We start from the raw sequence: 23,970 nt of genomic DNA on the forward strand, positions 1-23,970 counted from the left end.
TATTAATCCCGCCGGGTGATATTAAAGGTTCAGCTTTAAACCCAGCTGCTGGTGGCTCAGGGAGCCTTGGACACGTACACTGGGGGAGGCCTGGGGATCAAACCGGTGACATGGTGATTACCACCAGGCTGCCTCTCTGCCCACTAAGCTATGGCCGCCCTATATACCATACATACATGGTAAACAACAACACTGTCTGCACACATGGAGAAGGTTCAGGAGTGGTGGGCCGCTCTTCTCTGAGAGACAGTGCCAGGTGCCGCGCTGCGAGCTTGTAGATCTGCTATTTTTGAAAAATCGAGAACATTTTGATTATTTTTTGAAAAACCTATGTCTCTATGTCAGTGGTGCTCAAACTTTTCCATGTGAAGGACCCCCAAAATGATATGTATTTGGCCACGGACCCCCATCTCAAAATATTTAGTTCCAGGGACACCCCAGAAGCAAAATTTTAACACATGTTCACGACTTTTCAAAAATAGAAAATCTACAAGCTCGCAGCTTGTATATCTGCTATTTTTCAATAGCTAAAGTACCTTTGGCCCTAGTAACTCAGTCCCGTTTTTCTCCCCCTTGTGACGCCACCTGGACAGCGGTGATGTTTTGGCGCTCAGAGTGGCAGAGTCTAATCTGGGCTGGAAGAGCTCCATGCGTCAGTCAGCAGATTGATCGATAGCAGCTCAGCCACCGCCGGCAGTCAGATGATGTAGTACAGTACAAAGTGTGTCAGCTGGTCAGTGTGCCACCGCTCACTCCTCGCATGCGATCGCTTTCCTTTTTCCACTCTCCTGACCCCAATGAGTGCATTTAAATTGATTTCTAATTCGTTCAGTGGGAATATTGTTTTACGTAGGTAGGTAGGCCGGCGGTGATTTTCCAGTGCAGAGAGAGAGACGACTGTGAACCGTTGTGTCAGATTTCGCGTGTCCTCACAAGTGGAAACGAAAGGATTCAGATGAGAAACAATCGACAAAGCTGACCTTTCATGTGTGTTAACTTTCTGTTCGTCATTTTTGTAACACTCTACAGTAAGGGGTCTTCAACGTTATCAGGCCAAGGACCCCTTAGTTGAGAGAGAGATGAAGCAGGGACCCCCACAACCTTTTCGTAGATTCCATATAGTTTCATTGTTTGACAGCACAATCATCAGTGTATTTTGGATTCATGTCAATTTGTGTTTTCAGATATTTAACCACTTGAACCGTCAATACTTATTAAAGTTGACCTTTCACTATGTACTTAGTCTGCTCTCTTTCCCCTCTACGCCAAACCTCTTTGCCAAAAATAGCCGATCTACTATTCTATTCTACTATTCTAGATCTGCTATTTTTGGCTAAAGTACTCAGAATAAGGACACTATAGGGTTCAAGTGGTTAACTTGAACTATCACACAAAGATTTGGAGGACCCCCCATAGTAACTCTCATGGCCCCCTGTTGCTGCTCTACAGTAGGTTCCTAAGCATTTTCAGCTCGAGAGCCAAAATTGAAAAAGAGAGCAGTCCCAAATGTAAAATTAAATGTGATTTTGATGCGTCTCTCTCCGTACCACCTGGTCTAACCATATTCTTCTGCCCTCTCTCTCCATCCCTCCCTCCCTCCCTCTCTCTCATTCCCTCACACACTCTCTTCATCACCAGGCTCTGAGTGACTTCTGCTCGGATCCTAACACGTTCGTTCTCAATTCCACCAACTTCAACTCTGGGACCAGCGCAGGTAAAGTACTGTAGCACACTCATGACACAAAGTGATGAGAGTGAAGTGTCTCATCTTTTTAGTCCAGCCGTGAAGTCATGGCTCCATTTGCTAGCCTCTGCCTCTACACTTCATTCATTTTTATGGCCGGTGGGGATACGTTTTATCCCTGCTTCTGGTCACACTGAAGTAAAAACATGACTGTCTGTCTGATATATTTGATAATAGCACTATTTAATAATACATTTGTTACCCACTTTAACCCTGGTCTCCCTATTTTATTTATTACATTTGTTTTGGGATGTTTTTTTGTCTGCTATTTTCTTTCTTCATCACTTCCAATTTCACTTGTTTATCCTGTATCCTGTATGAGTTCTCTCACCTGATTGGATAAAATTGGTAATTGGTATCCCAACCCGAGATGATGAAACCCCTGAATAAACCCCCTTTCTTTCTTTTCTTTCTTTCTTTTTTTCCTATTTTTTAATGTTGTATTCCTTTGAAAACCTCACTTCCAAATTGCAGCATTGGTTACTCTTCCTTTTGTTCCATGTGCATCCAAGTAGCTCTCTGCTGGTGTGTTTGTTTGTGTGCATACAGATGTGTTGGACTACTACTTGACCTGCAACAGACGCATGAACAGTCCCTTCCAACAGGTACAGTAGCCTGTAGGAACACCATCTGTTCCTGTAAGCTGATAAAAATTTAATTAGATATTATTCTAAAATGAGAATCTCTTGAGAAAATACAAGGAGACACAGCAGTATTTTTGTTTTTTGCAGTCTTTTCTTTAATATTTTGCTATGTACGATATATTTTTTTTATCTGGTTGTTAGCATCAGTTAGGTTTAACCACTGCTGTGATAATATACTGTTATACTCCGGCTATTCAAAAATGGCCCAACTAGAAGCTCTTACAGTAGATCTGCATCTTTAATTTTTTTAGATCTGCATTAAAATAATAATAATATACAACACTGAAGAAATTACATGGACTCCAAATCAAAATACACATAAATATAGCAAAACATCAGCATGGCACATAACATAACTGATTACCGACCGGGCCCCAATTCTTTTTAGCAACACATCATAAGAATCTATTTTTGAGAAAGCTTTCTTTTACAAAATGTGATAGGAAGTCTAATCCCAGCGATGTGTTGTCTGTCTAGCTGCTGACGCAGTCACAGAGGGCTCTGTCCAACATGCACACACAGCTCTCCAGTCTGGACAGAAACGCTCTCCCACAGTTCCCCAAAGCTGAGGTACAGTAACCCTGTCTGCACGCTCAGTAGGGATGGGACGATAATATCCTTTATCGTGATAAAAAAACCCTCATGATAATTGCGTCGTGGAGATTTCATTTATTGTGAAATCGTCCTTCTTCATGCACTGGGATCAATTCACCTTTTATTTGTCGAGCTGCATATTATCTGGTACCACTTAAACCCTCTATAATTAGTAAAACAGACCTGTAATTATATATTTTTTTTTCACTTTTTCACTCAAAAAATAGCTGATCTACAAGCTCACAACGCGGTGCGTTGTGAGCTTGTAGACCTGCTATTTTTGTCTGCTTTTTTTTTTTGCATCACAGCGACGCGTTGTGAGCTTGTATATCTGCTATTTTTTTGGCAAATGTTCTGCCCCAGGATAATGGATGTTGGGGATATTTTTATTATCGCGTTAATATCGTAAATCGCAAATTCTTTGGTCACAATAAACGTGACATGAAATGTTCATATCGTCCCATCCCTAATGCTCAATGACATGTATGAATCATTCTGATATCGTGCACTGTGCAAATGACATGACGTCTGTCAATGTAGAAATCTCTCAGGGAGGTCCAGCAGATACTCAACTCCACTGAGAGCAACTTCCACCAGCTGGTGGCGCTACTGAACTGCCGAGGTCTCAACAAGGTAACTCTAGTCTAGGCTACTGTAGGGCATGCTCACACTGACTGGACTGGACTAATATTATAATATGTGATTATGATGATGACATAGGCAATCGTTATGATTATTTTATATCGATAGTGTGATTACTCTGTCCATTACTAGCTCAATTATTTAGGAAATAAATATATTTTCTCCAACTTCAGTTCCACTGTGGTTTGGCTCATGAGGGAATATTCTGCATTTCTTAATTGTGTAAACTAAAATCGCACCATGCTATTTTTGAGGATAAATTGTACGTATGCACTGCAGTATTTTTTATAAGTCATCCTACTTTAGTTTAGTTTATTTAGCACTTTATTATATATATTCAAAAAAGAAACAATACATACCAAAGAAAACAAGTTACTGTGCGAGGAAGGGAAGAAGCCGGCACCTCCTCCTTCACAACTGTATAAAACTAATGCATATATTAATAACACATTTATGTGTACCAATGACCTTGTCACCTGGCAACCTCCCGTTGTCCATGACTTCCAGCAACACATGACAGATTATACAGACTACATGCTGCTTTACATAAGATAAAACTTTATTGATCCCCAAAGTCAAATTCAGGAGTCATCATCATAGCAGCAACAGCAGTAAGACATGAAACACAGGAGAGGCACAGGTAAGAGTAAGAATCAAGAACCGAGCCAAAGATAAACAAAAAATAAGATAAGCGTTTGTTTTCTGGCTATATATCTGCACAAGAATTCGAGGAACGAGTGCATAGACTGTATGAACAGTAATGACTAGTGTGGTTCATAACATGCAGTGTGAAAATGTACCTGAGAATCACACTTAAGTATTGGCTGGGTTATTGTGTGTGCGTCTCTCATCTTCTCCATCTCTCTCTCTCTCTCTCTCTCTCTCTCCATCTCTCTCTCTCGCGTGTCCGACATCACACAAAACACTGCTGCCTAACAACGGCAATTTGCACTGACGTCAGACAAGTCTGACATCAGCGCAAATACGCCCATCTATGGGCATGTCTGCGTGCCAGACAGACAGACAGACAGACAGACAGACAGACGGACAGAGACACCGGCAGACTATGGGCATCATCAACAGTTGACTGAAATGCACATCAGAAGCGTGATGGTGTCCCTTTCCGTCTGTGGTTCTCAAAGTTGTGTCTGGAGACCCCTGGCCATCCTTGAGGGTGTTCCAGGGGGTCCCCTACCTGCTACTGTAGTTAGGAACCAAACAGAATCTTTTCAAGTCTGTAACTCTGAGAGTGTACATATGGAACCACATTGTTCCATTTGTACACCAGGGGTCTTCAACATTTTCAGTCTAAGGACCCCTTAGTTGAGAGAGATGAAGCAAGGACCCCCACTCCCCCACAACCTGTTAATAGATTCCATATAGTTTCAAATTTTGACAGCACAATCATCAGTTTTTTGGATTCATGTCAATTTGTGTTTTCAGATATTTAACCACTTGAGCTGTCAATACTTAATAAACTTGACCTTTCACTCTACCTATACTTAGTACTTTGTCTGCTCTTTTTCCCCTCTACGCCAAAGCTCTTTGCCAAAAATGGCCGTTCTACAAGATCACAACGCCTTGCAGCGCAAGGCGGTGTGAGCTTGTAGATCTGCTATTTTTGGATAAAGTTCTCAGAATATGGACGCTAAGGTTCAAGTGGTTAATATAAAAAAGTAGAAACAATCACACAAAGATTTGGAGGACACCCTGTTGTAACTCTGAGGACCCCCAGTGTACAATGTACACTGGTCGGAGTTATGGGGGGGGTCTGTGGTTCCAATGTCTACCAAACTGGGGGTTCTTGAAATAAAATAAAATTAGTTTGAGAACCTACACTACACTGGTTTTTAAGTACTTCCCGCCCCTCTTGCTCTTAGGACTACATAGATTCACTGAAAGGTCTGTGCTACGATGGAATGGAAGGGCTGCTGTACCTCTCCCTCTACTCCTTCCTGTCTGCTCTGGCCTTCACCGCCCTCCTCTGCTCCCTGCCCGGGGCCTGGAGGAGCTTCCCCAGGTGTGTTTGATTGATAGATAGATTTATTGATTGATTGAAGTATTTATTAGAAGTTTTGCATAGGAAAGGTACAGTTTCATGACATAGTTCACTGATACAAGCAAGGTCAACGAAAAGGAAGCTCAGGTAAGGCAAAGCTTATTTCCATTGAGATCCTTCTCTTTAACTCATATAACATTGAATGACAGACGGATAAAACACAGTACTATGCAGTAGATGTTTATCAGAAAAGCACTTGTAAACAAAAGATAATTGAAAAATAAATAAAAATTAAATAAAAACAGTGCAAAATAAAAGTTATTTACAATAAGAGTGTCAGGGGGGAGGGTAAGGTTAGGCTAGGTCTGTTGTTTCCAGTTTCGAGCAGCTGCCGCCTGTAAGTTGTTTTTCAGGGCGGTTTTAAAGGATGTTAGGGATTGGCACTCCTTTAAGGCGTTCCACATTTTAGTGGTATAGCAGGAGAACGAATTTCTTGTGTGTGTGTGTGTGTGTGTGTGCGCGTGCGTGCGTGCTGCACGTGAATGGCAGTACTAGTGCAGTCTGTTTTCAATTGAGAGAAACGACTGCAAAACAGAAGGCACGCAACACTCCAGATCAAATTAAAGTCTTACGGCGCACGGCTCAATAATATCGTGAAAGTGAGGTATAATAGCCAGCGCACAATGAATGTCCTTTTCACATGGTTTCATTTACCGTATCTCTCACGGACAGGAACAACTGAGGAAGACAGTGAAACTGATGAGAAAGCCATGCATGTTTTGCTAGTATAAATATGGGGTGATTTTTTAGTTATCGTATATTTTGCAGGAATGACCCTTTATATTGTCGGCTTATTATTTCCGAAACCGCAGGTTTGTGACAGTGTTTTTTCCCCCCCTGCAGTTTTTTTGTATCACAGACAGCTGCTTAAAGTCATGCAGCAAACGCTTAAGAGAGGATCAAGAAGGGTATTTAATTTGTTTTAATCTGTCTGTGAATAGCCCTATCCCATTGCAGTGTATCTGCATTCTGCATTGACAGTAGCACTAAAACGGAAACTAGCTAGACTGCTATAGTATGAAGACACACGCGTCATGTCAACTGTTTTTCAAACATGGGGGGAAAGAAATCGATACACATGCAATTGTCTAAAAAGAATAATAATAATAATTTAAAAAAAGTATATATATATATATATATATATATATATATATATATATATATATATATATGGATTGCTATTTTTGCTATTTGTCATGCAACAAAGTATATTGGCAGGGGTCTTCTATCTCTTCAGCGCTTCAGGAAACAGAAAATGTTCTGGTCAGGAATATGGATACCAATTTTACCCAACCAGTCACTTCCAATTTCACTTGTCTATACTGTATCTTATACGAGTTCTCTCCTGATTGGTGTGAGTTCTCTCTCTCTCGATTGGATCAAATTGGTGTCCCAACCTGAAAATCTATTATCTGTTTATTAAAGAGCTGTAGAGACAGGGAGACCAAAACACTCCTAGCAACGATTACTGTCAGTATACTGTACCACTTATGCCCGTATCATAGTCGGGTCCGCGGTGGAAGGCTTTACACCGCGGTGTAGTCTTTTCGAGTCTTTTTGAGTCATGAAACTACAACGTTACATCATTCCTCACGGTGGAGAGCTTTCCACCGTGAGTCCCAACACATCTCTCTGTTTTTACTATCAGACAGACAGGCTCTACACCCCGTTCACTGATTGGTCGACCTGAACCGGTCTAGACAGGGTGAAGGACTTCACCGTGGGCCGTGACTATGATGGCCTGCACTTATTTTCTGACTTGAGGTGGAAAGCTTTCCACCTCAAATTTGCGGTGGATAGGTCTCCACCGTACACTCTGATACGGGCTTTACGGTACAAAGGACCTATAAGTGGTTAAAGGCATACAGCCTATTGGACAAGACAGTGAGGTAAAAAGTGTTCGATTTAGGCCATAGTATGAACACAAACCTATGACTTTACAAGTGCGTTTGTGTTTCTAATCTATGTGGTATGTGCGCTGTGGATGAGTCAGCAGGACGGTCTTCGGGTATTTTAATCGTTGTTGCCTGTGTGTGTGTGTGTGCGTGCGTGCGTGCGTGCGTGCGTGCGTGTGAGTTTGTTTGTTAGCAAACAGTAACAAACTCTTCAGGGCAGTAGGCTTCCCTGAAGAGTTAATTCATTACTTAAGCCCTATTTTATACGTAGGCTCACAAAATGTTGCGTTGTGAGCTTGTGCATAGTCTATTTTCCATGTATAAAATTCTTTCGATCTTGAAAACCTTTAACAAATTGTGAAAGATTTGCAAACGCTTTGCCTATAATGTGACACGGCCAAAATAGGGACCACGTTACGAGAACAAACTTGAACAGTATTGTCATTAATCTTGGTGGCTATACCTGTACTTCCCACCTAGTTTCCATTTTGTACACTGTGTAATTTATTAAAAATAATTCTGGCACAGGACAAGATCCTCTACGCCAGACTCACAACATAAATATTCTTTAAAAGTATTCATTGCTTTCACAATTCATAAAATACCACCCAACCCTCCCACACACCACCCACCCTGGCCACAATATGCCTTCCGGTTGGTTTCAAGATTTCTAGCGGAAGTGCTGCGTTTAACGGAAGTTTCGTCATGCGGTGCGTACACCGCAATACAAAAAATACAACTTCCGGGAAAATTCAGCCCCACCTCCTAGAACGGTCTCTGCCTCATATTTTCACCAGGCTTTTCTCTTCGCAGATTTTTTCTCTCCTTTAAAAAAAGAAAAAGAAAAAAATGTATTAGTCTCTTAGTCCACAAGTCTATGACTTTACAAGCCAGCCCTATAATTGTACACTAAATCTTTTGTTGACCAAAATTATAATGTAACTACAATTAACATTAACTGTAAACAAGGGATTAAAACATAATATAATATGCAGTTACTTTGCTGCAGGGTGTGAACGGCAGTGCTTCGCTATTATTCCTCTACTCACATGTCTGTCTCCTTCTCTCTCTCTATATTTGTTATCGGCGGCGACAGCGATTCGGAGGAGTACGAAGACTCGGACAGCGAGAGCGAGGACCCCTTCACCACCCATCAGGCACGTAGACAGACGGCCACGGGGTCTCAGCGAGGGGCCTTGCCCCCCTTCTATAATTACCCGGGGGCCGGCTGGACACCCCCCTTTTCTAGCGCGCCGCCGCTCCCGTGAGTAACACCGACACGCAGACACGCAGACAGACAGACAGGCAGAGTGCACCCCGAACCACACAACCCCCCCCCAAGATAGGAAGACTGAAGCCTAATTTATACGCTGTCGTACGCGACACTGCCGATACCGGTCGTACGATGAAGTATAAATGATGCTTTTTAGACACTGTTCTGACATCAGTTCTGTGTTTTGGTCTCCCTGCATCTCACATTCTAGCCCTGAGACATGACAGTCGCTGTTAACATGACGTATGACCGTCATGGGTGAGGATTTACCTGAGTTTGTGGAGGTGAATCGTCAGCCTATACAAACTACACAAACTTTCAGATTTCACAAACATAGTGCTTTATTAAGTCTCACACTCTCTCTAAATACTGGCCGGCATTGTATAATTACCCGGGTCCTCCGTGTTCTTTAATAAGAAGCCTTTTTTATCCTGTTGCCTTTTTATTCTGTTGTTCCCCATGCGCACCAACCCCATCTATTGAACACTGAGATGTGGGGCGTGGCCTTGCAAAAATGGGTCTGGAAATACATGGGAAAACAGAAAGATATCTGATAAAAAGGCTTCTTATTATAGAACACAGAGTACCCGGGTAATTATACAATGCCGGCCAGTATTTAGACAGGTTTGAGACTTTATAAAGCACTTTGTTTGTGAAATCTGAATGTTTGTGTAGTTTGTATAGGCTGACGAATTCCCCTCCGCAAACCAATCCTCATCCATGATGGTCGTACGTCATGTTATCAGCGACCGTCATGTTTCAGGGCTACTCACATTCATGCTTGGAGACATACTGTATTCAGCTGATGCTAGATCAGTTAGCTAAGGTGAAATATCCATATATATGTAGATCCACCCCCGCAGAGCAAGGATTATACGGCTAGGAACAGCATGCAGTATGGCAACGCGCAGTACGGATAACAGTAATGCAGCAGACACTTTGGCTTGGCTGAAATAAGTGACATAATAGCCGCTAACATGTTAGCTTGGCAGCACTTACACATCAGCATCGAAGACAAATACAGTAACTACACGATTTTGAACATAGCCTCACACACACCCTAACTTAAGTACAGTAAGGTCAGTGTAGGCAAGGTTGGAGAACTACTGTGGCTATAGAGAGAGGCGAGGGTGGTCTAAGAGCTAACTAGGATCACATACTGTTCTTTTACTGTTACATAGAACACATGGCAGGGACAGAGCAAAAAGCCAGCAAGCTGCCAGGGTCACAATCACATGCAAACGCAGACAGACACACAGACAGGTCAATGTGGACTGCAAACAGCGTATAGGCAGGCAGGGGGAGAAACAGACACAATTACCCGAGGTCTGTCTGTCTGTGTGTCTGTCTATGGGTCCGTCTGTCGGACCCATGGGTCCGTCTGTCGAGCGATTTCCGAGACAGACGACGGACGTAGCCCCCCTCCCCGCCCCGACCCCTCCTCCCCTCCCCCCCTCCCCAATCCCTTCCTTCCGCTCGAAACGTTTGCCCACAGATCTGGTCCATGTTTCGAACGACTTCGACGGTAGTAAGACCACCGCGACCGCTCCTCCTACTGCTACGTCGACTAAGAGGGCGTTGGGGGAGGTGTCAGTGACGAGGTTGCGCTCGTTAAACCCCCTCCCTCTCTCGGTGATGTGAGGCGCAGGTTGTCGCCCCCCCCAGCCCACCCCAACCCCTCCTCCGCCCGTCCAGCCACCTTCATCATCACTCTCATCTCCTCATCTGCACCATCATGGCGTCCAAAGTCCTTGTCATCGTCATACTGTACGTGATCAAGATCTCTCCAGTTTGTTCCTCTGGACTTGTCCTCTCCTTTCTGTTTCGGTCTCTACTTCTTCCTTTAGTCATGCCTTGTTCCTCTGCTCGCTTTGCTTTTTCTCCATTTCACTTTGCTTTCCCCATTTTCACGCCGACCACACACTTCTGCAACTCTTTCCCCCTGTCTCTCCTTGGAGTTTCGGAGTTTAGCTCACACACTCTAGGACAGTGGTTCTCAACGTGGGGGTCGTCCAGGGACCCCCAGGGTTCATTGTGGGGGGTTCCAAATGGACCCTTACAGGTCTGCAACTCTTGAGAGCGTACAAATAGAACCAAATGGACCCTTACAGGATCCATTATAGGCTTTGTACACCTTTCATCCTCGAATGAAAGTCGTTTGAGAACCACTGCTCTAGAAAGCCTATAACTCGATATTATTTAACACCCTGACTGCTCCCACATCCGCCATTAAGACCGCTTTACAGAGATACCAAAGTCTTTGAAATCAAACCAACACTACACTTACAGTCAGCTCCTCTTAAAAGGAATGGCTTGGCGTTGTTCAAGTGCTTGCTGTGCTTTCGCATGCAGGTATTTAGACTAATTGAGAATAAGTACGATTCCAAAATGGAATTTGGTGAGTTGCAGTCCTGACTTTAAAGTGCATCTGCAGATGACTGTATATTCATTTAGCTCTGTAATATACATTTATATATCACTCTGTAATATACATATATATATCACTCCACATCATTTCTCTAATCACTCTTCCTTCTTCTCTCTTCTTACCTCTCCTCGGCCTCTTGTCCACCGTCCGGCCCCTCCTTTCTCTCTCAACCCTGTCTTTCTCGACGTGTCTCACCCGTTTTCCCCCCTTTCTTCTCGTTCATTCCTCCATTCCTCCCCTTCCCTCTCTCCTTTATCTCTCTCTGTCTCTATGCAGGACTCCAAACGTTTCCTCCAATGGCAACCCTGGCTATGAGAGCCTGCCCTTGACTGAAAGACAGTCCCCACCCCCTTCTGTGAGTTCCTCTGTACTTGTCACATAACCATCGATCATTACTGTTAGTGTACAACGATGCCCATTTTAAATCCGTAAAACCAAAATCACCCCCAAAACAAAACTCAACGTGGAGGCAAAGCTCCAACCTCGCAAAGACCCTGTAGGCTGGCCTGTTTATTTTTTATTTTCTTTCTTGTTGGCATCACTATTTCTTCATCTGCTCACACTTAAACCCTATCATCCCAACAACAGGTGAACGTTCTGTGAAAATACCATATCTACGTTGCAACGCGTTGTGAGCTTGTAGATATATTTTTTGTCTAAGAGATTTGGTGTAGAGGGAAAACAGGTGGGGACCAAGTACAGATCCCTGGGAGACACGGTTTAAGTGGTTAAGGGTGCTTTCATGCCGAGTCGGAAACTGGGAAACGTCCGGCTTCCCAGTAGGAAAATTTACATGAACGTTCCTCCAACTCTGAATTCCTGGTCGGTAACTCTCAGGGCTTTCTCATGATGTCAGAGACTTCTCTGGCATCATATAAACCCCAGTAGCAACATGAAGATGTTATTAGTGAAAGTTTTGAACAAGACAGTAGACAGACTTTCAAGACAGACTCACAGGTGTCTGGTTTGTTTCCAACCTCAAACACTTGAGCGCTCTGATGTAGGAAGCATTTCCCACTTGGCATGAATGCAACGATTAACTCTGTCATTAACAAAAGCATATCCTCAGTTATCTCTAAGTGGCTCGTCGAAGATCTACAAACTCACAACATGTCACTTTGCTATGCGTTGTGAGCTTGTAGATTGGCTATTTTCACTGAGGAAACTTGATGTAGAGGCAATAATGGAGGGAGGCAATTGTAGAGCCCAGTCAACAACATACTGTATAGCAGTGGTTCCCAAACCTTTTAGCTCAAGACCCAAAAGAGACATCAGACGTTTGCCCTGGAAAATAGCATATCTACAAGATCACAACGTGCTGCTTCGCGCCACGTTGTGAGCTTGTAGATCTGGCTATTTTCCCTACTTCTTCATTATTATTTTCTTACATTTATGGAATTTTTTAGATGTCTCTGTTTGTTGAATGTATGAAAAAGATGTTCTAAAAGAAAAGGGGAGGGGGGATCTTTTGATATATATATTTTTTAAATGTAGGAAAAGAAAACGGGATTCGAGTCGTGACCCATAGAAATCGGTCTGTGACCCACAAATGGGTCCCGACCCAGTGTTTGGGAAACAGGGCTGTATATCGTCACTGTCGGGCCAAAACCTTGTTTCTCCAGGTTTCAAATTTGTAAGTTTTTCTGCAAAGTAAAGCCATCAGACAAGGCTGTCGCACAAAAGTAGTGAAAACAGCAGATCTACAAGCACACAACGCCTCGCACCGCGAGGCGTTGTGTGCTTGTAGATCGGCTGCTTTCACTAGTTTAAATCATTTTAAAAATGATAAAAACAAAACAAACGGTTTTGGACATACAAGGTTTTCACCCGACAACGACGATATGGTTGATTATAGTGATTCAAATTCAGAATCTTCCTTGCCCTAATGTAGTTTATTAATCATTCATCTTGGATGATGGCCAATTGGCTACACAGTGACCAGCATGTACATTCCAATTTTTTTGTTGATCTCTGTGACTTGGATGAATAACTGTATTTTCTTGTCTTATTTTTCCCTGTTCTTTTCTGTCTACTCTACACCACACCTTCGGACCTTCACCAACAATGTCCCGTCTTGACGAATCACACATGGGTTTTGTGAAAGTACAGTACTCTCCCAGCATGCTGACTGGTTACGGGGGAAGTCAATCGCACCCCAACCCCTCCTCCCATTCAAGGAACCTGTATTCACGTTGATTATTTTTTGTTAGGAAAAAAAAGAAAAAAAAAACGTAGAGGGAAAATAAATAAAAAAAAGATACATTTTCTTATGAATGGACACTTTACTGAGATGGAGAGAGAGAAAAAAAAAAGAACTAATATAAATAAAAAACGGAATGCTAGGCGTGAAATCAAGGCGTGTAACGTCAGTACCATTGACAATTATTGTGATTAGAAGCACTTGAAAAGAAGCTAAGAAGCAAGCACCGTTATGGGGGACTCACGTTCGACTATCATGGCACATAGGGTCGTGTGTGGTTATGCAAAAGGTACGCACCGAGTATCCGTCAGTCAAAGTAACCCCCCTTTGTTCCACTTTTATCTGTCCAAAGTCTGTGTTTTAACTGTGAGGCCGAGCCAAAAATGGTATTGACGTTACTTGCGTTGTAGTTTTATATTCTTAAATGTATCTGTATCACCAATTTATTTTCGAGTTTTTATATTAAAAAAAGGAGAAAAAAAAACTATTGTTGTAGAAAAAAAGAACACTGGCACGTAGCAACAAGACACTTTTTCTTTTCTGTGAATGGATATGCAGCTCCCTCACTTGGTATTACAAATGTTTTGTTTTTTTTACTTTTTATAGGTGGCAATTCTGTATTTCCCTTGTATTACCTTCTGGATATTATATCTTCTGATATTATTCTACTGTACATTTCACTGTCTATATAATACCTGAATAAACCTTTGCTCTTAAAATACAAAACAATACTCGAGGGGCCATCGAGCCCCCTTAACGAAGACCAAACAAGAGGGACTACAATTTCCCCAGTCGGTCTCGTGAGTGGAAGAACTACAATTCCCATGCGACTGGACAGCAGGTACATTAGCAATACGACTTCCTGCTACTGGTGCTGCAGTAGCCCTGCCGTAACTAGCAATAATAACTATTGTATAGCAGTGGGTTTCTGAGATCTCTATGGGCTGTTTTTGTGTATATATTATGGTAATGGTATGTCGGAGATTTCATTGAATCCCCCTCCTTGCCTACTGACCTTGGTAACCCCTGAAATTGAGTTTGTAAGGTATTATATCAATGCTCCTTTTGAATGGCATCCTTTTACACTTCAAGAGTCTAATATAAATAATAAAAATAACTACCATAACCTCAACGACGACTGGTCCTCTTCATGCCCGCACTCTACCACAGTGGTTCTCAACCTGTGGGTCGGGGGGTCCCCGAATTATTTTGGGGGGTCCCCCAGGTCATTAAAGACCCAATGAAATGACTATTTTGGGTATTTTATTTTGAAGTTTCAGTCTGAAAAGGAAGCCTGTGTGTTTCTGAACCAATGAGAAGGGACCAGCCCTTCAGGCGATGGGATGTAAAATCTGAGTAATGGGAGTAATGGGAGCCAGCAATGGGAAACAAACAGGTGAATGTAATCAAAGGTTCATTTATATTCAAAAACTCTATGTCATCACTTTTTGAATTTCTGTTCACAGGAAGTAATTAAGAATGGCCTATTTAGGGACCTTTGATATAAATATACACAAAAATAGTTTATTCTCTATTTTTTTGGTATCTAGTGTTAGGTATGGCCATATTATCACTACAGATATGCTCTAAAAGTGTGAAAAACATGTTTTTGATTTCACCCCGTCTTTAACTTATTGTGCAACGTTGTTTTCTCACTCAACAGTAAACAAACCAACATAAAGTTTAAGTGCATAGAGGGTATCTACACATGTCTAAAGTGACAATTGAAGGACTTCTTCTAAAATGACAAATTAAACATTGGCCAAATTGTCAAATATTAGAGGCAGAACATTTTGAAAATAGCAGATTGACATGCTCACAACATTGTGAGCATGTAGATCTGCTATTTTATATATATATATTTTTATAACACTGTTAAATGTGATTCCTCAACTCTTAGTGGTCGTCAGGGTGAGGGGGTCCCCAGTTAAAATATGATTATTTTGGGGGTCGCGGCCTGAAAAGTTTGAGAACCACTGCTCTACCAAACACTCCAATGTAACCCAATAAAGCAAAATAAAATCTCATGACTGTTAGGCCAATTCTGTTTTTTTAAAAAGGGGCGCACACACAATATCACTAAACCAGTGGTTCTCAACCTTTTCAGGCCATGACCCCCCCAAAATAATAATAATACTTGGAGTGTAGAAGTTTTCAGGCGTTCAGTTCTAAGATAAATATTGTGAAAATAGTCTATCTACAAGCTCTTTTGCCTCTTTCTTATATTATTTGACAATTTGGCCATTGTTTGACCAGTGTTTACAGTATACTTGGATTACTTTTGATGCACTAATAGCCTTTTACTTTTCTTTCTTTTTGACGTAATAAAAAGGTCTTAAAGGTCCTTAAATCGTCACTTTAGGTTGAGAACCACTGTGCTAAACAATCAACGGTATGTAAAATGTTTAGGTATCAGCCATTCTTAACCTAATGTTCTTGCCGTTTTACATACAGCCAACCACTTGAAGAAATCACAGATTGAGGCTTTCATGAAGAAAACATGTATTATATTGCTAGTTTAAACACTTCAAATACCCGAACTACAAGCCCACAACATGTCACAAGCACGTTGTGAGCTTATACATCTGTTATTTTCCATGCACAACAAGCTTCCATAGATCAGTGTTTCTCAACCTTTTCAGGCCGCAACCCCCAAATTAATCATATTTTAACTGGGGAATTTATTTGTCATCAAAGTCCTTAAATTGTCACTTTAGAAATGTGCATACTATATACCCAATGTTGCACATTAAAGGAGCTATAGTCAACTTTTTCTTGAAAAACGGATGCTAAAATAAAAATAATGTTTCGAAAATATTTTATAAAAAAATAAGCTTCATATATGTGTTTCAATTAAAAAATGACCACAAAAAGCGTAAAATAATGATAAAATAATCATTTTGGCCCTTTGTTTACATTTACAGGGCCCGTACTTTGTTTACATCCTAGTCTGTAGACTAGGATGTACACCTACAATGAAAAAGTTGACTATAGCTCCTTTAAGTTAATCATCTGCCCCCCCCCCCCCCCCCATAATTTGGGGACCCCCCTGGGGGTGCCGTCCCACAGGTTGAAAACCACTGCCATAGGAATCCAAATGACTGAAATCAGTCGTGGCGACTGAGAACTTTAATCAATGTAATAATAATAACCCATTTAAAACAACAGATCAAACCTTTAATATAAATATGCTTTCAGTATCACGATGAACCTCTTGAGTTTGGTTGGGTGTGTTTCCAGTCTGTAGTCTGCAACGTAACATCCTAGTCGGCCAGAAACCTCATAGCCAACCCCCCCCCCCCTTTTCATTAATGAATGCCCCAACTCATCGTACTGTATGACACGGTCATGCAAATATTTAACGATCTACAATCTCATAATGCGCCGCATCGCGACGGATTGTGAGCTTGTGGATGTTTTAGAGGCTACTTTTTTAAAATTGTTTAAAGTGAAAGTGGTTCGGTGCGTCTTATGGTTTTTATTAATATTTAACCAGTTTTAATAAATATTCAACCAATGAAAAGTAGTTAGCTTGTGAGTAAATGTTAACTACATTGGATCCATTGGAACACAGGTTCTTTTTTCCCCCATTTCCAGAAGAGTAACAGTCTTAGACGTACAAGGTTTCTGCCCGACAGTGATGATAAAGACTTAGATATGCATAGATTAATAGGAGAGGGGAAAGGACAGAAAACAACATAACAGGAACTAACATACAATGAACATATCCAGCAGCCAGTGCTTACTGTACATAGTACCTGTGTGCATAGACCATCAGGAAGACAACCGGTCCTAAAGCAGTCTAACCTCTGTAGTGCATAGATGAGTAAAAGAGAACAAGGGTTAAGAGTAGGGGTGGGCGATATGGTGATAAATATCGTTGAGACGATACAATGTCTCCACAATATGCCTTTTCAGAGATATCGTATATAATGTGATACAGAGGGAGCATTCAAATCCTGTTGAATTGTTAATACAGAAAATTCATTTAAACCTGCATTTTGGTCTAAATAAGTAGTTCTCAAACTTTAAAATGTCAAGGTCTCCCCTTAACTCTGACAGTATACAAATGAAAGCAAATGGACCCATACATTCTTGTAAGGGTCAATTTAGACCTCCCAAAAGGAACCCAGAGAGTCCCTGGACCCCACTTTGAGGACCACTGGTCTAAATAGTCTGTTACTCCTTTTTCTTTTTAGTTGTTGTTACCTTGTAGGTGGCTGTGCTGTTAAGTAACTTGAAAAATAACCATAAAAACCAACATGAAAAAGAATCTTGATAAGATTGTGTATTGTGATACAGCTTGGAAGGATATCGTGATAGCGTATTTTTTCCATATCGCCCACCCCTAGTTAAGAGTGTATTCAGGTGCTACTCAAGCTAAAACCCTAATCAACTCGTATGTACTGTACATGGTGATTTGGCATATGTCAGACCCAATGAATTCCTAAACGGATAAGATAATTCAACCATTTTCTCTTGAAGCATATTGTGTTTTTAGTAGCTAAGCAAAAACCTTTTACATGGGCACTTACCACAGGCTACCCAAATGTGACACTGGAGCACTAGCATCCCATAATAAGCATGTCATAAAAGGCAAAGGCATTTGCTTAAAATAGCAGATCTACAAGCTTGTAAATTGGCTATTGTACACTGGTCACTGAAGTGTATAAGAGGTTAAATCTATCACTGACTGACGTTTCGACAAGTAGCTTGACACTGAGGAACTAAGACGCCTGTCAATACATCTCCACTGACTTAATTTGTGTAGGCTATTTTAAGTAAATCCACTTTAAAAAACACACCCCCAAAACACACTTAACGTGCAGGCAAAGCTCCGCCCTCGCAAAGACCCTGGCCTATAGGCTGGCCTGTTAATTATTTGTCGGATTTGTAAAGTGTTTTTGCTTATATGCTGTACTTTACCGTTGAGCACAAAAACCCTTCCACTTAAACCTTGGCTGAAGCGGGTTGCACTTCACGCTTGAGGACTTTTTTCAGTAACGTTAAGAGCAGGCTGGCACCAAAATGGATTATGTTTCATGCATGTACAAAGTTCGCAATTTCTCCATAAAGAGGTCAAAGAAGGGTCAGTCGTATGTCACAACAACTCAAGTCTTACCGCATACTTTTACAACTGGGTTCCTAGTGTCAAACAAAATGCACAGAGAGACATTTTGGCTCCAATGTCATCTCGGAGCAAAAGAAAGTGAAGTGAGCTACCATGGTACAATCAAAGCAATCCTTCATTTCAGGGGGAAAAAAACCCCGTCTTCAATTCTCTTTGGAACCTTTGTGTGTGTGTGTGTGTGTGTGTGTGTGTGTGTGTGTGTGTGTGTGTGTGTGTGTGTGTGTGTGTGTGTGTGTGTGTGTGTGTGTGTGCGCGCACTGGTGAGCATAGCATGTCAATATTGTAGTTGTAGTGCATTCCCTGAAGAATTTGTCAAGAAGCATTTTGTTTTTTGTTTTGTCTCCCAGAGTAGGAGGTTATGTCCCATGTCATGTGTACCGGTAATGGCATTGTTCCAAACCAAAAAAACAGAAAAATAAAACTAAAATCACTTGGGGGTGTCGTCCGAGTTCAGCCATGAACCGTCCTCTTCTACGTCCCGTGGAACCACCAGAAGCATCTCTGCTACGTCCTGAGAAAGCTGCTCACTGAGGAACGCACTGACAGAGAGAGAGAGAGAGAGAGAGAGAGAGAGAGAGAGAGAGAGAGAGAGAAATACAAATACATCGTTGCTGTCGGGTGGAAACCTTGTATGTCCAAAACCGTTCGTTTTGCATTTATCATTTTAAAAATGATTAAAAACTGTGAAAAAAAAAATTCACTAGGTCCCTATCCCTATGCACAGTTAATGGGGTTAGGGAATAAAAGCCTGCCCTAGAAGGAGTGTGTGTGTGCAGTTGAGTTGAGGCTGATGGCAGAGCTAGAGCAGGCTGTGGTGTGATGTATGGCCTCATGGCCTGTGTCTCATAGTGACTCATCCCATATGGGTCGTCACATGAGGCTTACCTCACAATGTTTTGTTTACGACTGCTATAGTAGTACTCTGTCTTATAGTAGGCCTCTAGTACAGACCTAGTACAGAGCCCTGAGAGGACCCGGTCAACTAAGTATAATAAGAGTTTAACTGACAATGCTATACATCGTCAAAAATGTCATGTCATTGCATATCACTGTTTCTCCCTATTAGCACTTCCTTGAGTCTTACTTCTGAATAACACAGGTTAAATGGGAAGCTAGATGAGTTGATTTAGGTGGATTACTTTGTTGAAATAAGCAGTGGACGTGAAAGTATTTATGCTTGTAGTACAGACTTCTTACCGTAACTCTGCTTCTCCTCCGATGTTGACGGGATTCTTTAGTTTGGAGTCCAGGTTGTAGTACTGCCCATTAACCTGTCGCACCGCCAGCCAGTGGCGTCGTCTTAGCGGGAGGGACACAATCCCCAGCGACACGCGCGACGGAACATTGAGTATGAAGCCCTGAACCTTCGACATGCAAAGACTCTGTACGGTCCTGGATGACAACACAAGGCAGAGAGACGGTCTGGGGGTTAACATCCAACGCAACTTCTTTATCTTTCAATTTTTTTTGACAGGCAGAAACCTTGAAGTTTCAAATTTGTATGTTTTTTTTTTTTTTCGTAAAATGAATCCCTACTTCATCATACAAAAGTGTAGCACAAAAGTAGAGAAAATAGCATATCTACAAGCACACAACCCCTCGCGATGCAAGACGTTGTGTACTTGTAGATCGGCTGTTTTCACTACTTTAAAATCGCCCACCCCGTTAAAATAACGAAACACGGTTTTGACATACTAGGTTTCCACCAGACAACGACGATATACTGTATGCTGTACATAGTACTGTAGCAAGAACCCCAAAAGGGGTTCCCATCCAAAATGGGTTTAACTGGGGACGTTCTGGTCAAGACTCACAAACAGAGATATCCAATATGTAGGCCAAGTGTCTCAACTTGCTAATTAGGTTGAGACCCAAATGTTATATTGACCATGAAATATGAACTCAACCTTCTAGCTTCACAGCTAGAAGGTCCTGGGTTCGATACCCGCCGGCGACGCTGGGGTAGCGTGTTCTTGCCATCAGTGCCCAACTGCCCATACCCTATAGTGGAATTGGCAAAAGGGCATTTCTGTGTGGAGTTTGCATGTCAGGTGATATGCAGCGGCCCGTTCACTCATGCATTGAAGGAAGCATGAGCTCAGTTCGGGGCTCAACCCAGGTTGGCAGAGGGAGAGTAGTGCCCAGGATTACAGTAGCTTAGGCAATTGGCACCGGGTGAAAAATGTGTTACAAAATCCGGGATAGAAATGTATACTGGATGTAGATTGTGTTGGAATGTTGTTGAAAGTAGTCTATGTTGCCGGTCTTGACCCCACGTTGTGAAACTATGGTTGTCAGCCCATCATGTGTATAGGGCTGTCACGATTATGACATTTTACATGCTGATTAATTGTCACTCAAATAATTGCGATTAACAATTTAATTGTGTTTTTTGTCTTTTTTGACAATTACATTTCTGTTTGGCTAGTAGGCTTTGAAGATGCACATGGCAGATATGACACATAACCTAAATATACAAAGACATGACTGACATATTTGACAACTTTATACTTAACAAAAAAGAACATTGATGGTGGAAATAGACGATCTACATTCTACAAGCTCACAACGCGGCGCGTTGTGAGCTTGTAGATGTTGAACATTTTTCAACATGGAAACGATTACGACGATTATGACAAAATAATTGCGATTATGTCAAATAACTGCGATTAGACGATCATGTAATTTGTGACGGGCCTACATGTGTAGACTCACCTGCGCTTGTCCCACCACACTGCTGCCAGTTCTCTGCTCTGCAACGCTGCCATGATGACGTTCACGTCATAGTTCCCTGTTCCCAGCACAGAGCGGTGTGGGTTCACCACACACTGTGGAGCTAGCCTGCAGGAGCACAATCATAAATGGTAAATGCTGCATTTATATAGCGCCTTTATCCAAGGCGCTTTACATAGATTGTAAATAATGTGCATTACATATTTACATTCACCCATTCACACACATTCATACACCGATGGCAGAGGAAACCATGCAGGGCGCCAGGGAGCAACTAGGGCAGGGTTCCCCAATTAGTTTTCCCCAAGGGCCGAATTATGTCTAGGGTACCAAGCCGAGGGCCACAACATTGCAGGGGGCGACGGTGGCGTTCCCGCTACTCCAGCGACAGTTTAGATATCGTCGTTGTCGGGTGAAAATCTTGTTTGTCCAAAACCGTTCGTTTGGCATTTATCATTTTAAAAATGATTTAAACTAGTGAAAACAGCCGATCTACAAGCACACAACGCCTCGCACCGCGAGGCGTTGTGTGCTTGTAGATCTGGTGTTTTCACTACTTTTGTGAGACGGCCTTGAATGATGAAGCAGGGCTTTACCAAATTTGGAGATACGAGGTTTCCACCTGACAACGACGATATACTAGTGTTGTTGCTGCTCTTATACCACCATTATTACTGGGGTTGGTGGGGGCCTGACAGTAGCCCCCCGCGGGCTGCAAATGGCCAGCAGGCCGCCTATTGGGGAACCCTGAACTAGGGGTTCAGAGTCTTGCTCAAGGACACTTCCACCCCTCCGTGTTCTAATGACGGTTTCTCTACCCCTGAGCCAATGCCACCCCCTCATAGGAAGCAATGCTAAGATCTAGAGAAATCCTTAAAGCCAACCGGGAATACGTGGATCAAAACTTGAACGTTAACAACTACAACAACAAAAAACATGTGCACTATTACTCGTCTAGAAATGCACAGATATTTGCTCTTCTTCTCAACTGTGTATGGAAGCTAATGACAGTCACTGTTGAACGCATTTAGAGATGACTGATATATAGAGTCTATTGTCTATTGTATTGTCCTGCACTGACCCAGTCTAGTAAATGTGTTGGTCATCATTATCAGGACAGGTCACCACCATAATGTCACTAACACAAGTTGTATACGCATTCTTGTCAATAAAGATGCCTATTAATCAAGTAACAGTGTGTGTGTGTGTGTGTGTGTGTGTGTGTGTGTGTGTGTGTGTGTAAAGAGGACCACAATCCAATAAAACCCTCAAGCTTTATCGTGTTTTATCCTTTTAACTAGATAGCATTCTTAGGTTTTACTGATTATGTACTTGGTCTGCCTACATTATTTTTTCTAGATTGATATTTCTATGCATTTGATGTATTGATGACTTGCTTATTGTGTTGATGTATCGATTACCTTGCTTATTGTAAATCGCTCTGGATTAAAAGTCTACTAAATGCCTAAACCATGGGTCTTCAACAAGGGGTCCAGGACTCCTAGGGGGTCCTCAGAGTACTACAGGGGGTCCTCCAAACCTTTGAGTGATAGAAAGTTTTTTTCTCCTTTTTTTATATCAACCACTTGAATCTTAGTGTCCTTATTCAGAAAACCTTAGCCAAAAATAGCTGATCTACAAGCTCACAACGCCTCGCAGTAGATTGGCTATTTTTGGCAAAGAGGTTTGGTGTAGAGGGGGAAAAAGAGCAGACTAATTACAGTAAAAGGTCAAGTTTATTAGGTAAAGACGGCTCAAGTGGTTAAATATCTGAAAACACAAATTGACATGAATCCAAAATACACTGATGATTGTGCTATCAAGCAATGAAACTATATGAAAACTATGAAAAGGTTGTGGGGGTCCCTGCTTCATCTCTCTCTCTCTCAACTATTGTCCTGAAAACGTTGAAGACCCCTGGCCTAAACTGTAACAGACATGTACATGATGTGTTCATGCATTTCTTCAATAGATGTCAGTCAGTCAGCTCACCGTTTGCAGATGTCATCGGCTGTCTCCTTGGTGAACACTCGCTCCTGCAGCACGTTGTTCAAGGCATGGATGGCACACAGCTCCAGTCTCTGTTTCTCATGGAACACCTCCCCTTCGCTCATAGTACTAGACCTACATGCACACCACAACAAGTCAACACTGTACCGCTCAGTTGCACACAAAAACTCTCAAACAACCCCACTAAAACAATCGTGAAGTGAATTCACAGCTTGCATTGCTTTCACTAAAAGTTGTACAAGCCATTTGCTTACCGTTATGGAAGCTGTCCGTGGGTGAATGAATACAACGGTTATTATTATTAATAACGGCTATAACCTCACGCTTCCAAATCCACAACAAGGTGGTAAAATCAACCGCTGGCTGCAGCCAGAGAGATGAATCTAGTGTTTTTAAAGCTGCTGACAAAGCGATGTGTTTTGAAAAGATGCAGCTGCACTGACAGACACACCGGAAGTAGAGCTGTTGTTGTTGTGTGCGGCCGCCACGCCCCATATGTGCCACGGTCACAGAGTACACATCCCATAGCCCAGAAGGACGTACCGCGTTGTGATTGGCCAGTTTGGTTGGTTGGCAGGCAATTACAGTTTATTGATTGATAGATAGATTGAATCATT

At 42.1% G+C, this 23,970-nt stretch overlaps 2 protein-coding genes across 2 annotated transcripts in view; one reads left to right on the top strand and one right to left on the bottom strand.

Annotated features, from left to right (window-relative positions):
* ttyh1 (tweety family member 1) overlaps positions 1-14,586 on the top strand; it is a gene marked incomplete at its 5' end in the record, with an annotated part of 41,915 nt that extends 27,329 nt beyond the window's left edge. Inside the window, 8 exons of the mRNA XM_080744774.1 lie at positions 1,639-1,714; positions 2,294-2,349; positions 2,866-2,958; positions 3,523-3,615; positions 5,505-5,644; positions 8,675-8,842; positions 11,556-11,634; positions 13,389-14,586. Of these exons, the coding sequence (XP_080600900.1) occupies positions 1,639-1,714; positions 2,294-2,349; positions 2,866-2,958; positions 3,523-3,615; positions 5,505-5,644; positions 8,675-8,842; positions 11,556-11,634; positions 13,389-13,475 (792 nt within the window). The 3' untranslated portion in view covers positions 13,476-14,586. The remainder of the gene's footprint in view (positions 1-1,638; positions 1,715-2,293; positions 2,350-2,865; positions 2,959-3,522; positions 3,616-5,504; positions 5,645-8,674; positions 8,843-11,555; positions 11,635-13,388) is intronic.
* A 2,378-nt stretch (positions 14,587-16,964) lies between these two features.
* Positions 16,965-23,741, bottom strand: josd2 (Josephin domain containing 2). Its single transcript, XM_080748821.1, has 5 exons — positions 23,608-23,741; positions 23,336-23,467; positions 21,326-21,451; positions 19,808-20,002; positions 16,965-19,149 (listed from the first exon to the last, which is right to left on the bottom strand). Exons 2-5 carry the CDS (start codon positions 23,455-23,457, stop codon positions 19,038-19,040), a joined length of 555 nt encoding a protein of 184 aa, XP_080604947.1. The 5' UTR covers positions 23,458-23,467; positions 23,608-23,741; the 3' UTR covers positions 16,965-19,037.
* Between the last annotated feature and the right edge of the window lie 229 nt (positions 23,742-23,970).

This window comes from Nannobrachium achirus (genome assembly GCF_963921795.1).
Source record: "Nannobrachium achirus genome assembly, chromosome: 2".
NCBI lineage: Eukaryota > Metazoa > Chordata > Actinopteri > Myctophiformes > Myctophidae > Nannobrachium > Nannobrachium achirus.

What these genes read in the sequence shown, in the direction of transcription:
- josd2 (XM_080748821.1), bottom strand. Translation starts at nt 23,457, where the DNA reads ATGAGCGAAGGGGAGGTGTTCCATGAGAAACAGAGACTGGAGCTGTGT. An exon ending in GTGTGGTGGGACAAGCGCAG is followed by an intron (nt 20,003 to 21,325) that starts GTGAGTCTACAC and finishes GTTGTCATCCAG; the next exon opens with GACCGTACAGAGTCTTTGCA. An exon ending in GGAGGAGAAGCAGAGTTACG is followed by an intron (nt 19,150 to 19,807) that starts GTAAGAAGTCTG and finishes TCTCTCTGTCAG; the next exon opens with TGCGTTCCTCAGTGAGCAGC.